The 14,742-nt window shown below is 37.7% G+C and overlaps 1 protein-coding gene across 1 annotated transcript; it reads right to left on the reverse strand.

Moving 5' to 3' along the window:
- Positions 1 to 3,111: 3,111 nt before the first annotated feature.
- Positions 3,112 to 10,447, reverse strand: Tspan6 (tetraspanin 6). The gene is made up of 8 exons (XM_047535839.1): positions 10,274 to 10,447; positions 9,218 to 9,406; positions 8,855 to 8,929; positions 8,105 to 8,203; positions 7,596 to 7,730; positions 6,857 to 6,940; positions 5,033 to 5,139; positions 3,112 to 4,063 (listed from the first exon to the last, which is right to left on the reverse strand). Exons 1-7 carry the CDS (start codon positions 10,358 to 10,360, stop codon positions 5,071 to 5,073), a joined length of 738 nt encoding a protein of 245 aa, XP_047391795.1. The 5' UTR covers positions 10,361 to 10,447; the 3' UTR covers positions 3,112 to 4,063; positions 5,033 to 5,070.
- Positions 10,448 to 14,742: the final 4,295 nt, after the last annotated feature.

Genomic DNA, 14,742 nt, shown 5'->3' on the forward strand with positions numbered 1-14,742 from the left:
GTGTGGTAAGAATGAAGGAAAGAAGGACTGTATAGAGGGAAAAGAGGGGTGGGAGGGGTGGGGGGAAGGGAAAAAAAATAATGAATCAAACATCATTGCCCTATGTGAACATATGATTACACAAATGGTATGCCTTGACTCCATGTACAAATAGAGAAACAACATGTATCCCATTTGTATACAATAATAATAATAATAATAATAAAAAAGAAAATGACTGCCAATTTGGCCTAGTCTCAGCTGACTGCATGCCCAGGAGGGAGGGTATGGCAGTAATAAAGCAGTTTAGTGGAGAAAGATAAAAAAAAATAGTGGCTTTTATAGAAAGAGATGTTTAGATCAACATCTTATTTCACACAGAATATTAAAAAGTAATTATAATTACACCCACTCATTCATTCATTTATTCATTGGCATTGACTGTGCTCTTACAAGTGCCTAACTCTACTAAGCTAGAAGAGCAGTAAACTTTAAAATTTTTAAATAAAATCTCAAAGTAGCTTATGTATGTTGTGAAGAAAAGCCAAAATGGTATTTAAACCTTGTTAGATTTTTTTCTACAAACACAAAAATACCCACACAGAATAGTCCAAAGGAACCAAAAGTTTTCTCAGTTTCACACACAAAAAAATGCTTACATTGCCTTGCATCTCATAATTTAACGGATTTGTTTGGCCACATCACTAGCAAAGTACCAACTTGGATTCTGACAAGAGGTTAAAAACAGCAAGTCTCAAAGAATCTTGTGTGAGTTCTGAGAAAAAACACAAATGGTAGTTATACCTTGTATTAGGTATTTATTTCCATAGAAGTTTGATGCCCACCATATAAAGCCAACAACCCACATGGAATAGACCATGGAAAGCTACTAGGCTTTTCATATTTTCAGAAAATATACCTATACATCTCTGCTTTTCAAAGTTGAGTTCAGAGCCACCTTGCAGTGAGAAATCTGGTGTCTGGAAATAAGGCAACCCACAGGATACATTTGGCACATCAAAGATGAAGAATTATTTTAAATTTAAACATAGATATATAGAAGAATAAAATATAAAATTTGCCAGTTTTTTTTAAAGAAAACTTCAAAGGAATTTCATTATGAAGACCAAAGTTCAGGCCTGCAACACTTGAGCAAATTTACTCCCTCTGCCATTAGGGATTGTCACCATGGAAAGATGCAGATGTACTGCACCAGTGGAAACTGTTAATGTTTAATTTACATCAATAGATAGCCTCACTCTAACCAGCTGTTCTAATTAGCAAATTATTAAAGGCACATAAACATTTCATTTCTCTAGTTATAATCAGGTATAATTAATGTACTCATTACCATCAGATTTAAGGTTTACAAACCAGTAAGCACATACACAAATGTCAGATGTAAGGGATTTTGGAGCCAGTCATCCAAAATAAACTCATTTTAAAAACAAACCAATGTTTATAGCAGCATAATTCACAACAGCCAAGTTGGAACCATCCCTGATGCCCATCAACCAGATGAATGGATAAAGAAATTGTGATTGATAGAAATCACAATTCTCAAGAAATTGAGAATGATAGATATATAGATACATACATACACATACACATACAATGGAGTTTTTTTACTCAGACATAAGGAAAAAGTAAATTATGGCGCCTGCTGGTAAACGGATGGAAGCGGAGAACACGCTAACTGAAATAAGCCAGATTCAGAAAGTCAAGGGTCAAGTGTTTTTCTCCCATATGCAGAAGCTAGAGCAAAATAAGGAAATTTTAAAAAGGGATTCTGTGAAAACTTAAGGGAGAACAGTGGAGTAGAGGAAGCACATTGATGAGGAGGGAAGAGAGATGGTAAAGGGGAGGAATTGTGAAATGAAATTAACCATACTGTGTGCATGTAAGAATATATCATAATAAATTCCACTTTTATCTATAATGTGCCAATTTAAAAAAAAAACAATGAATAAGTAAAATTAAGACCAGTGGAGTAGAGGAAGGAGATCAGGGAGAGGAAGGATAGGGAAAGGTAAGTACTGGGGAATAAAATGGAGTAAATTATATGTATGCATGTATATGTCAAATTGAACCCCCTATTATACATTTAACTATTATGTACTAATAAAAACAAAAAAAATAATTGAATCTACTGGACGTGTGATGTGTGATTTTTTTTCTACTTTCCATATTTTAATTTTCCATAATTATTTTTCATTTTAATGAAAGAAGCTGGGGATGCAGAATGCTTGAATAGTATTTGTGAGGCCTGGAGAAAACCTTAAAAGATTTTTCAAGGGGTTGGGGTTGTACCTCAGTGGTAGAGTGCTTGCAAAGCGTGTGTGAGGCACTAGGTTCAATCCTCAGCACCACATAAAAATAAAGGTGTTATGTCCATCTACAACTAAAAATACAAGGTTTTTAAGGTAGTTCTAATGAAAAATTGCTGATAATCCTTTAAATATTTGTTTACCTTCATTAATCCAAATAGTCAGAAATCTGATTTTACTACATCTGTAGTCACTATTTTTCAACTGTTTTCTTATCACTCTTGTGTCACAAAAGCCACTTACTAAATGTTCTAATGGAAAATACCCTTTTTATGCAATAACTCCAAACATTTTGAGACATGTACCCAGAATTAATTATTATTACTTAACTAGTTTTGTCCATTTTATTTATAACAGTAATTGACTGCACTTACTATCAATTTAAGAATTATGTGGCAATCAGAAATGAAATAGATTCTAATAGATGCATAAAGAGACTCAGAACACAATAATTACCAAATTTCAAGTCAAATTTTAGTAACTATTAATTCACTTATTATCCTAAGGTACAGGTTAAGTTTTCCCTATATAGCTTTTTAATACAAACTATACAAACAAAAAAGTCTGCTTTCTAGGAGAATGCTAAGCTATTTAATAACATGGAATATGATCCTATTATAAAACAGTTTTTTAAATAGGAACATTAATTTTTTAATAACACAAGAGTTAAGGCCTCAGCTTTCATTTCATACCTAAAAAATACTCCAAGTAGAAACTTTGGGCTTCATTTTCTCAGTGGAAAACAACCATCCCAGAAGACTTTTTAAAAGTTAAACACAATTCTTTTAGAGAAAAACAATATTTATTGAGTGAAAGACTTTTATTAAGTGCACAAAACTAAAACTATTAAAGTTGACCATAATATTGACAATTAAGTCACATCAATCAGGTAAAGAAATTTTAGGTAAAGTTAAATGAAAAGTTCCATTGAGTTTCTAAGGAAAATACAATAATTCTAGCACCACTAAAGTAGTAATTGGAATCTTTCAAACAATAGGGAAAGTATAAACACCAGTATAAACACCTTAATTTGGAAGCAAAACATGTAGATTGCATGCTGAACTCTGATGTATCACAGAACATGGGTAGTACCTTTTAGTTTCACTGCTTTAGACCAAGGCCTGAGACTATTACCACCACCCAGGAACTCCAATGATAGGTTCTATCCGATGACTAGCTGGAATTAAAGTATATAGTGTGACCCTCTGACTGTCAGTAAACAGAGACATGGAACATTTAACTTTCTTGATGTAAATTATACAATCAAACCAGATAACCTTAGCTGGGAAGGGACCATTCAGAAAGGTCAATTTTCTATCACACTACATCAACTAGCAAATTCAGAGGGGTCAAGTTTCCCTCAATTACACTGTATAAAAGAGCAAATTTGCAGTGCCTTTCAAAGGCTACACTTTGAGAAAAACAAGTCAAGAGAAACATAGTTTTACTTCATTTTACAATTTACTAGCTCTTCCAGTGTTTCAGAGAGATACAGGGTTCCAAAGGTCTAACATGAATGAGACATCATGGGACAGAAAGTGGACTTAGAACATACTGAACAAATATCTTGATTGAACCAGTCTACTGGTATACTTTTTCAGTCTACTGATGTAGTTTTTCAATCTACTGGTGTAGTTTTTTCAGCCTACTGGTGTAGTTTTTCAGCCTACTGGTGTAGTTTTTCAGCCTACTGGTAACTAGCGACGTCAGTCTTCCAACCAGGCGATTTTATAATTCACAGGGGGGACTTAAGTATCCTAAAATTAAAGAAAAAAAGTTAATTTACTTGTTACCTAAGTTTTAATAACTACAGTCATTTTTTACCTCAATGTTAATATATGTATTCATCTGCCCACATTCTAATCTATTCCTCCTACTGAAGATCTTCTCATCTGTTTCTCTTCAGTGGCTCAATTACAATGTGAAAGGTGCCCTTGGGGATTCAGCCAGCCAACAGGTCTCCCAATATTTTATTTTCCTCAAAATCTGGTTCCTGGTTAGGCATGATAAATTGATGGCTCCTAACAATAGTCAACCAAAAACATCTCTTTACCAAGAAAGCAACACTTGAAAGCACTAATTAAGACTGTGGTGAGCCAGGTACAGTGGTGCACATATATAATCCCCATGGCTCAGGAGGCTGAGGCAGGAGGATTGCAAGTTCAAAGCCAGCCTCAGCAACTTGGTGAGACCCTAAGCAACTCAGTGAGAACCTATCTCTAAATAAAATACAAAAAATGTCTAAGGATGTGGCTCAGTGGTTGAGTGCCCCTGGCTTCAATCCCTAGTACCCAAAAAAAAAAGAGACTGTGGTAAATGAAAACTAGGGAAAGGACTAGAGAAAGAACCAATATTGGCCAATGGTCAAATGGTCAAGAGCAGGGTGTACTTGCCAGGGAACCTCATGAATAAAGTTGCTACTGAGATTTTCTGCTTCAAATATGTGAGAAAAGGGATGACTACTTATGATCTTTAGGTTGCCATGTGCATGTAAACATGTAAATCCATAGGAGTTTTTCTGTTGCATAAACACAGAAAGCTAAGTTCTTCCTTTCTGGCCAGGTCTTGTATATAGAGACCTAACCTACCTAATGCAGGGCTTACACAGCATAAGCAAGATTTGAATATGCTACTGGACAAAGCTTGGCAAACTCAGTCCATGCGATACACACATAAGCTGGAGTAAATATCAGTGCTAACAGAGCTGAGACCCAAAATGAACGCACCTTAAAGTTGAAGAGAAATAAGCCCTTGTTTTTTCTGGTCACACTATCTCATACTGGTTATTTGTTATGGCACGAGAGAGGCAGTAGGCTAGAAAGATTCCAACTAGCTGAAAATAAAATACAAACAAAATTAAACACACATACACGAGATAGCTTGAAGACCTCAGGATACAGATGTAGTCTCCTTTCATTTGTAATTCCACCAATAATTTGAGTTTATATAAAGTTATGTTTGATATTCTGCAGACCCTAAATCACATTCAAAGAACATAAGTGAAGTTTTACTACTACTGTGGACCCAGAATTTCACAATTAGCACTGAAGGAAAATTCAGGAGTCATAAATATTGAAGAAACCCTCGGTTAACTGGAATAAAGAAGAATAAATAGAATAAGCATCTTATCAAGTAAAATCTCCATCTATGAGGGCACTGATTTCCTTGAAAAGCAATGCTGTAATGATGTAAATGTTCTAGAATATTCTAGAATGTGTTGTCCAATACAGTAGGCACTAGCCCCATGTTGTTACTGAGCACTTTGAATGGGGCTAGAGTAACTGAGATTTTAATTTTATTTAATAATTAGAACTGTTCAAAACGAGTTACTGGCTACTGTTATTAGTACAGATTTAGATAGTTCTACATGCTACTTTATATTAGGACTACCCTTGGATTCATCTTCTTTTTAGAATGTTGAATATAAGAAAAAAAAAAGCCCATGTCCTAAAAAAATAATTTAAACCACAACACAAATTTTTCATGTTAAAGCAAGAAACATACTTGGTAAAGACAACTCACCTACAAAATAATGTCTACAAAAAAATAATAGGCACATATTGAATGTGAAGTTGCATGGATCTTAATTCTCATAGGTTGGAAATTATATGCAACTAACTCACTAAGGCAGCTGCAGTCCAGGAAAGATCCTCATGTTTTTAGAATCTTGACTGATTTCTGAGAAAAAACAAGGTTCTCATCCATCTCAAGTTTTGTTTAGTTAACTAAGATGTCACTGCATCTTCCTATAGTTCATGCCTTGAAACAACAAAAGTCACGGTAATGGTAATAAAAAATGTACAGAACTCTGCAGTTGTGGAAAGTTGTGAAGGAAAACCTAAGATCCAAGGCATACTCCCTTCTTAAATAAAACAAACCTAAAGAATGACCCAATCACAAATCAAAATCAATACTATGTGTTATGGTTTGGATGTGAGGTGACCCCCAAAAGCTCATGTGTGAGACAATGCAAGAAGTATTACAGGAGAATTTTGTTATGAAAGTCTTAACCCAATCAGTGAACTCATCCTCTGATGGGATTAACTGAGTGGTAACAGAAGGTAGGTAGGGTGTGGCTGGAGGAAGTGGGTCGCTGAGGGGTGTGCCTTTGGGGTATATTTTGTATCTGGCAAGTGGAGTCTTTCTCTCCCTGCTTTCTGATCATCACGTGAACTGCCTTCCTCCACCACACTATTCCACCATGATATTCTACCTCACCTCAAGACCCAAGGAATAGAGCCTACTATCTATGGACTGAGATCTCTGAAACCATGAGCCCCCAAATAAAGCTTTCCTCCTCTACAGTTGTTCTTGTCAGGTCTTTCAGCCACAGCAGTGAAAAAGCTGACTAAAATGTTATGTATACAAAATAAGTTCAATCATCCCACGGTAAGGAAATTAAAAGGATTTCTATACTGTGATGGCTGAAAGTTTTTTTAAAATGTGACTTTTCTTATATTGTTCCCATTATCCAGACTCCTGAAGCAAAACCTTCAAGCACTAACAGTGAAAATCTAGCTTATACCTACAAGGGGAATGAGGAGACTTACCTGGAAGCAAGCAACTCCAAAGGAAATTCCGGCAACAACTCCCATTTCTGACTCTATAATGGTCATCACCTTTATAAAACAACCCTAATGGGAGGGGGGAAAATCATTAAGTATGACACAAGAAATCTTGTGCTTTTCTATATGATAATAAATACTTTGATTGTATACCTTTTGCAGAAAGAGAGCTTTAACAACCATTAGCCTGTCATTTTTATTGAAATCTCTTTTTCTGCAAATGCTCTCAATCCCAACTATTTCCACTTTTTCAATTACATATGTGAGGGCTGGGGAGATAGCTCAGTCAGTACTTGCTTTGCAACCACAAGGCCCTGGGTTCAATCCCTAGCACTGCATCAATTACATATGTGGAAGTATTACTTGTTTGTTGCAAGAAATCAAGTCATACTTGCCCTGCCTACTTTAGATTATGTGCATAAATGTGAGCAAAAATTAAATATTGAGTCAACTCTGTATTAAGTCCTCAAATATTGTCAAATAAATTCTAAATAGCTCCTTGCCGGGCATGGTGTGTACACACCTGTAATCCCAACAGCTCAGGAGACTAAGGCAGGAGGATCACGAGTTCAAAGCCAGCCTCAGCAACTAAGCAGGGCCTAAGCAACTCAGCAAGACCCTGTCCCAAAATTTAAAAAAATAAAATAAAAAGGGCTGAGTATGTGGCTCAGTGATTAAGTACCTCTGGGTTCCCCTGGTACCAAAAGAAGAAAAGATTCCTTACTTCTTTGTTTACTTTATCTGCATCTTTTTGTGGAGAACAATCTTCAACCTTACAGCAACTCTTGGGAAATCCTGTTTCTATGTAATATTTAGTATCTTTCCAATCACTATAATCGGTGACACCGCAACAATGCAACTGAAAAATCCAACAAAACAGTTCACAGGACAACTGTGGAGTCAAATATTTAACCAGACATTATCTTCTAACGCAATTTGTGCTCAAAACAACATTTATTGTACTCAATGGTCTCTCACCTCAATTGATTCAAGAGATTTCACTTGGTTCTGACACCAAGCATGACAATTTTGGACCGACCTTACTTTCCTGCTATAGTAGGCACTAACAGTATTTGTCTATGATGTAAGTGGGGAGGGAAGAAAACAGGCACACATGTGAGGAGAGTCCACATCACAAGTGAACAATATCTAGTAGCCTGGCTCTATCCTTTTCTCTGAGGCAACATGGGAAATGTTCCCCTCTTTAGAATCCACCACCTATAACCAACTTACCGTACTTTGGATCTTGTCCACTGCTTCACTTCTATAATCTCCCGTAGAGTTGTACTGCTTTAAAGCCTTCTCATAATTATTCTGAAAGCTGTTCTTAATCTACAGCAAAGAAACACAATGCCAGTAAACAAATATTCTACAAAGTTATTTTGATTTCTGGGGTCAAATAAAAAATTCTTGCATGTATCTTTGATGTATGATGTTCAACTTTTATTGTCTAGTCCTGTCTTCTTAGGAATAGAGTTTAGCTGAGGAGACTAAGCAAAACATCACAATGTAAGACAATAACCATGATGATTTCAAAGTGCTGTGAGAGCATTTATCTATCCAAATGGCAGCTCTGTACTGCCTGTTCCACACCCCTCACCCCCAATCTTTCTCCACTTTAAACTGAGTATAAATTTGATGACTACGGAATTAAGCTATGAAACCTACTTTGGGAGACAGTATGGTTTGTTAGACACTAATTAATGAGCCTTTGCTATTCATTGAATGATTTCCTAGCAACCCCAGGTACCTTTAATTTTCTTCTGGTGATTGTCAGTCTATAATTTCTAAATTTTCATTCATAAATTCAGTAAGAGTGGGCCAGAATTTTTACTAGAAAGCCATTAATGTCAGCTACAGGTTGAAATTAAGCTTTAAGAGACTTTTAACTATTGAAAGTTCCCTAATGCTGCTACCTAATCCATTTTTATTGTCTTAGAGGATATATTTTACTACATCAAGATTCCCTACCATCAGTTTTACCTCATGTCTGAAAACAAATCCTACGATGGCAGCAACCAGTTCGACCAAAAAAATGAGAGTCAGAAACATTGCATACTGTGGGATAAAAAGAAAGTACAAGTCAGCATAAATAAGATCACAGCTGCAAAGGGTGGAAAAGTATTTTTCTCAGTCAGTTCAGCATATTTTTATTGAAAAGGGTAGGGAAAAGAGTATCAAAATGTCTACTTTGAAAGTGGAAATTGGCAGAACTGTTTCTTGGCAAAATTTTCATAAGGAACAGGAAAAATTGTAAAGGGCTGTGACCAGTTCCAAGAAACAAAGACCATAACATATAAGATTTTTCAAAGGCAAGAATCAAATCTAAGGAAAACACAGACTCACCAGTTTCAGCATCCATGCAGAAGCTCGGCAGGTAGCAAAACAGCCAAAGGTGCCCAAAAGAATAATGACAGTGCCTGTACCGATGAGCACGAAGGGGACATTGGTAGCCTTCTCATTTAAAAGTGAAAAATAGTTTTCCAGGCTCACCTTGCCCCAAATGCCAACAGCAAGAAGGATAACACCTGTGATCTATGTGAGAAATCAAGAGAATAGAAAGTTAGGCACTGTATACACAGCATTTTCAAATCACAAACCAGGAAGTATTTAAAACGCAATGGGTGTAAAAACTAATTTAGTAGTCTGGGGGCCAGACCATTGTAGCTGGGATATGGCAGACAAGTGAGGAGGGTAGATGAGGGTATGAAGATCTTCCCACAGATGTAGGCCGTGGACAAAGCACCTTATCAAAATTCTTTAAATTCATCAGTTTTCTTGTAGTAAAAACAAGCTCATGGTATATTTGCCCGAGGGATCAAAACTTCCTTAACCCTTTTACTCCAGTCTTTAAAAAGAAAAACTTCCTGGGGGGGGAGGGGACGTCGTGTTTTTCAGTTCCAGAAACCTCCCCCATCCCCACTCTCTAGCTTAGGGTTGAACAGGATACAAAGAGATAGTATACAAAAGCAAACCCAAGAATAGACTGGCGGGAGTGGAGCCAGACTATACTTACCTGAGAGAAACACTCCCCTCTTACGAAGCAGTGAAAAGAAAGACACTAGTAGGCAAGCGAGCCCTCACTGGCTGGGCTAGTCTTGCCTCTCCAAACGTTCACGGACACCCCTCGCGTGCTCCGGGGGTTTAACTCCCTTCCTCGCCTCCCGCATCGAACTCGAACGCTTGGCGTGCCTGCGTCCTAGCTCAGCCAGTCAGCTGCCCCTTCCCGCACCCTGACCCCAGTACAGATTCGAAGCCCAGCTACTAGTCGCCGGCGCCCAGGAGCGACGGTCGCTCAAACCCCACCCAACCCTCGACCTGAGTTCCCTCCACTCAGGGTCACACCCCCCCCACAACTAAGCCCGGAACCCCAGGCCGTCCGTGGGCGCCTCCGTCTCTCACCCAGAAGATGAAAGTGTAGATCAAGAGAACGCTCTTGAAACAAGTAATGACTGGTTTAGTCTGCAGTCTCCGAGACGGGGACGCCATGACTATCCCGAGACCCTGCACCACCGCACCAGGCAATCGAACAGAGCGAACCAGACGCGGAGTCCCCGAATTTCTCCGGAAACTGCCGGAAACTTACGAGCGTCTGCAACTGAGAAGAGCCGGAAACACTGTACGATTTTCTAGAGGGTAAAGTCCGGGAGGCTGTCCGGAAAGTAGCGATGATTTCCGAGCACCCCCTGCCGAAGGTTACCGAAAACTGTATACAAAGGTTCTACTGTCGGAAATTTCTTAGATCTTCAGTGGAGCTTTCTTCAGTTTTTTTTTCCCCCTCCCAAAGAATCTTACCCGCCCCCCACATTTCTCCCGCCCTTATAACTTCGTCCTATTGTTTCTGTCATCAGCACCGCCAGCAGTGCTCTAAGATTCGGCCTCCCTGGCCCTGCTGCCCTAGAAGGAAGAAAAAGAATGAAAAAGGTTAGAAATTATCTAAGAATGTTGTTACGTGGTAAAATACCCACAAGAAATATATTTCCAAACAAACAAAACAGATTGCTAAGCAATACATACAGTAGAATTTGTTTAGACAAAAAGTTAAATTTACCTCTAGTGAAGTCCGGCTGATTTTACTCCTCACTTTTGCTTTCAATTTATGAACATTGTTTTATGGGGGGGTAAGAATAAATGGAGGGAAATAATCACTTTTTGAAAGAATTCCAAAGCTAAGTATTAAAAGAAAAATTTCAGAATGTCCTTCAGGAGTTTGCAAAACTCCATTAACCCACTGGTTAACATAGAATTCAGCCACTAACTGCAAACTTATTAAAAGCGGGGGTACTAAAGAGAATATCAGGTAAATGTGAAGCCCCTCTGAAATGTTAAAACTGAAAAGCACTATGTATTCCAGTCCCCCGATTTTTCCCATTAAGAACCAACTGATCACAGATTAAAACCTAAGGTCACACAGTTAATATCAAAGCCAAAACTAAGATTCCTGTGCTTTCTAATCCAGGCTGCCTCTTCTATTTTAACAGCTGTTTATGACACTTGGTTTTGGGGTGTCTTTTGGTGAAACTAAATTAGTACAACCATTATGAAAATCATTATGGAGTTTCCTCAGAACACTAGCAATGGAACCACCATATGGTCCAATTTAGATAAATTCCTTGATGTTTATCTAAAATAATTAAAGTCAGCATACTATAGCAATACATGTATACCATTTTATAGCAACACAATTCACAATAGCCAAGTTACAGAACCAGTGTAGTTGTCCATCAACTGATGAATGGATAAAGAAAATATAATATATATATATATATATATACATACATACATACACACACACACACACAAAGGAGTTTTATTCAGCCATAAAGAAGAAGGAAATTATGTCATTTGTAGGAAAATGGATGGAACTGGAGAACATTATGCTAAGTACACTTAGAAAGTCAAGGATCAAATGTTTTCTCTCCTGAGGAAGCTACAAAGAATAAAGGGGAAAAGAAAAGGGGCAATCTCATAAAAATAGAAGGGAGACCAGTGAGTAAGGGAGGAAATGGGAAAGAGGAGATACTGGGTAATGAGATTGACCAAATTACATCATGCGCATGTATGAACATGTCACAATGAATCCCATTTTTATGTATAATTAAAATGTACCAACAAAAAATAAATCCTAAAATACTCAATTTTCAGTTAAGTAGAAAATATATACTTCATGAAACTTTCTCTAGGTCTTCCTGCTTCCTCTATAAAAATATATCCTTATATGGGAAAATATAGTTACCTCAAGGAAATCTGAGTTAAAACTAACACAAATAGTATAGATTCATATGTTCTTCTATCCATACAGTGAAACAGAGCATTGAAGTTTTATAAGTGGACATCACTAGTAAATTATGTCATTTAAAATATGAAAGTGAAATTGTTTTCCCTCTTAAATCCTGTATGTAGGTTCATGTTTCAATAAGTATTGTAAACATATTGATCTATATTGTTACAGCACAGAACGTGTGTTAAGGTCTGATTTCTCAACCAAAGTGTTAAGTTTTTTGAGGGCAGAGACTGAATGTCAAATAACTGTATGTTATCCCTTAGAGCAGTGGGGTTAGAAGGCATTATCAGTTCCCTATCCATCCCATCTCATCACTGACATAAACTTCACATCAAAAGGGACCATTTATTGTGTTGCTAATGAAAAAAGTCCTGTTTTCATGGAGTAGAGGTGGATGCCCACATTTTTCTGCTTGAAATTTTGCTTTAAACATACACCACAGAACCAGAAAACAGGAAAGTTCCATTGATTTGGTCACACAGAGCTCCCCTGTGCTTTGAATATTGACCTAGGACCAGTTCCTATAACATCCTGCCAGACATCTGAGGTCCAAGGGAATAACTATTGGAGAATGAATTATTGCACTGCCAGTCTTTATCCTAAAATTAGAAAGACCTAACACAAAAAGACATAGAATGGATAAATTATATTTTATATATAATTTTATTTATATATACATATATCCTATGAGGGATCCTTGTACTAAAAACAAGCATCCAGAGAAGTCTTCTAACTGCTCATCTTAAACAGAAAGTTTCCTTTGAAGCTTAGGTTTGTACCATGTCCTGAAAAGGGTTTTCACTTTGCTCCTGAGAGCAAAGAAATATTTCTGGGGCTGACAGAAAAACAAAATTGCTAAAAGCAAAAGCCACATCTTATTTCCAAGAATGTGTTGACTTTCCTCCTCACCCTTCCTCTGCCACTCACAACGCTGCTTTTGTTTGAACAACTGTCCTTGCCAAATTAAACCAGAGACTGACATGGAAATTAATATTCCTATGACCACAACATCTTGCACCAGTGCCTCCCACCCTCCTGCACCCAGTCCCCCTCACCCCCCACCCTTGCCATACCACCAAACTCAAGACGTTCAGTTCAAACCTAGGCCTATGTCCAGGTCCAAACCCAAACCAAAGGGACACCTAATTCCATCTAAGGCAATTTAAGAAGTGTTTCCTTAGGCCATAAGATAAATTTATTTCTTAAAATAGTAACAAAGTAACTGTAATAGTGAGTGCTGACTATGTACCAGCCACCATTGCTAAGCACTTGACACTGGTTACCTTGTGAATACATCACAAAAGCCCTATTATGAGGTCAGCATTGCTACTGCCCTCATTTTATAGATGAAGATACAGGTTTGAAGAGACTAAGTAGCTTCCCCAGATCTAAGCCCAACCTACTTCTGTTTTCTTCATCAGGAACAGGGCCCACTCTCTGATGAGACATGGCTGCTGTTGTACATCTATCTTGACTCAGAATAACCTAAGCAAAGACTGCTGTTTCTCAGACATTTAGCCATCAATAAGGGCTCTTTGGAGCCCCTGAAGCATAAGGAACTTGATGATTGCCCAAATTCTGTCTTGCTCTTGGGATGTTTTTGTTGAGGTTTATTCTTGCCTTCCCTTACATAACGCAATCACCCAGGAAGTAACCCTGCCTGTCTCAGAGTGGCAAGGTAGAGCATTCAATAATTTCCAGTTAAACCTCTTAGTTTCTCCTTTCTAAGCACCAAAATACATTTGATATTAAAAAAAAAAAAAAACAGAAAAAAAAGAAACTACTTTAAATGGTTTCTTTGGCAGACATCAGGTAAGGGAAATGACATAAACAAGATTTCACTTTTAAAGCAGACCTTCCCTATGCTACCCCCACCTCCCACCCCTTCTAACCACCCCCCTACAACACAATGTTAACCTATTTCCCACTGCTTTCCCGGTGTGAATTCTCTGTTATATATTAAGCCAATATGATTATCCCCCACAATAAGCAAGGCCTGTTTTCCTACTCCCTGCCCACCCAAACCCAATTTATTCCTCTACACAATGTCCATCTTCACCCCAACTAAATGAGAATGTTCCCTTCCCCAACCCCACCTCTTTCTCTAACATCAGCACTCATAGTCTGACCACACAGTCACTCTAACTCGGACCTTTAATCAATCACTACAGTATCAGCTTTCCATTTCTACTTACCTACTCTACATCCTGCTGTCTAGATGTTCAGAAACTACAGAAGAGCCAGTGTGGCAGGGCTCCTGCATCTCCTTTTATACTACCCTGAACACCCTAGGACATAATGCTCAATTGATGAGCTCACTGGGTGCTCAGCCAATCCCTGTTGTGTTCATTGCTCAAAGGTCTTTGCTGGTCTCTAGGGGTACCTACACAGTAGTTACTCAAGGACTGATTATTTAAATTAAATAAAAAACTAAGTGTTTGAGCCACCCCAGTACCACACTATCATAAAAAAGGAAAATTAAGTTGAGCTGCTAGATAAGGTTTTGAGACATTCCTACTGTTAGGAACCAGTGAAAAAAGCGTTTGCCATTTCATTCAGAATACACCTCTAACTCACATAATAACCT

This window comes from Sciurus carolinensis, chromosome X (assembly GCF_902686445.1).
Source record: "Sciurus carolinensis chromosome X, mSciCar1.2, whole genome shotgun sequence".
NCBI lineage: Eukaryota > Metazoa > Chordata > Mammalia > Rodentia > Sciuridae > Sciurus > Sciurus carolinensis.

Bases quoted from the DNA above. Each gene is read 5' to 3' on its own strand.
- Tspan6 (XM_047535839.1), bottom strand. From the start codon at position 10,360: ATGGCGTCCCCGTCTCGGAGACTGCAGACTAAACCAGTCATTACTTGT. The intron at 8,930-9,217 runs GTGAGTCTGTGT...TTTATCCCACAG, and splicing joins CTGCATGGATGCTGAAACTG to TATGCAATGTTTCTGACTCT. The intron at 7,731-8,104 runs GTAAGTTGGTTA...TGGATTTTTCAG, and splicing joins TGGACAAGATCCAAAGTACG to TTGCATTGTTGCGGTGTCAC.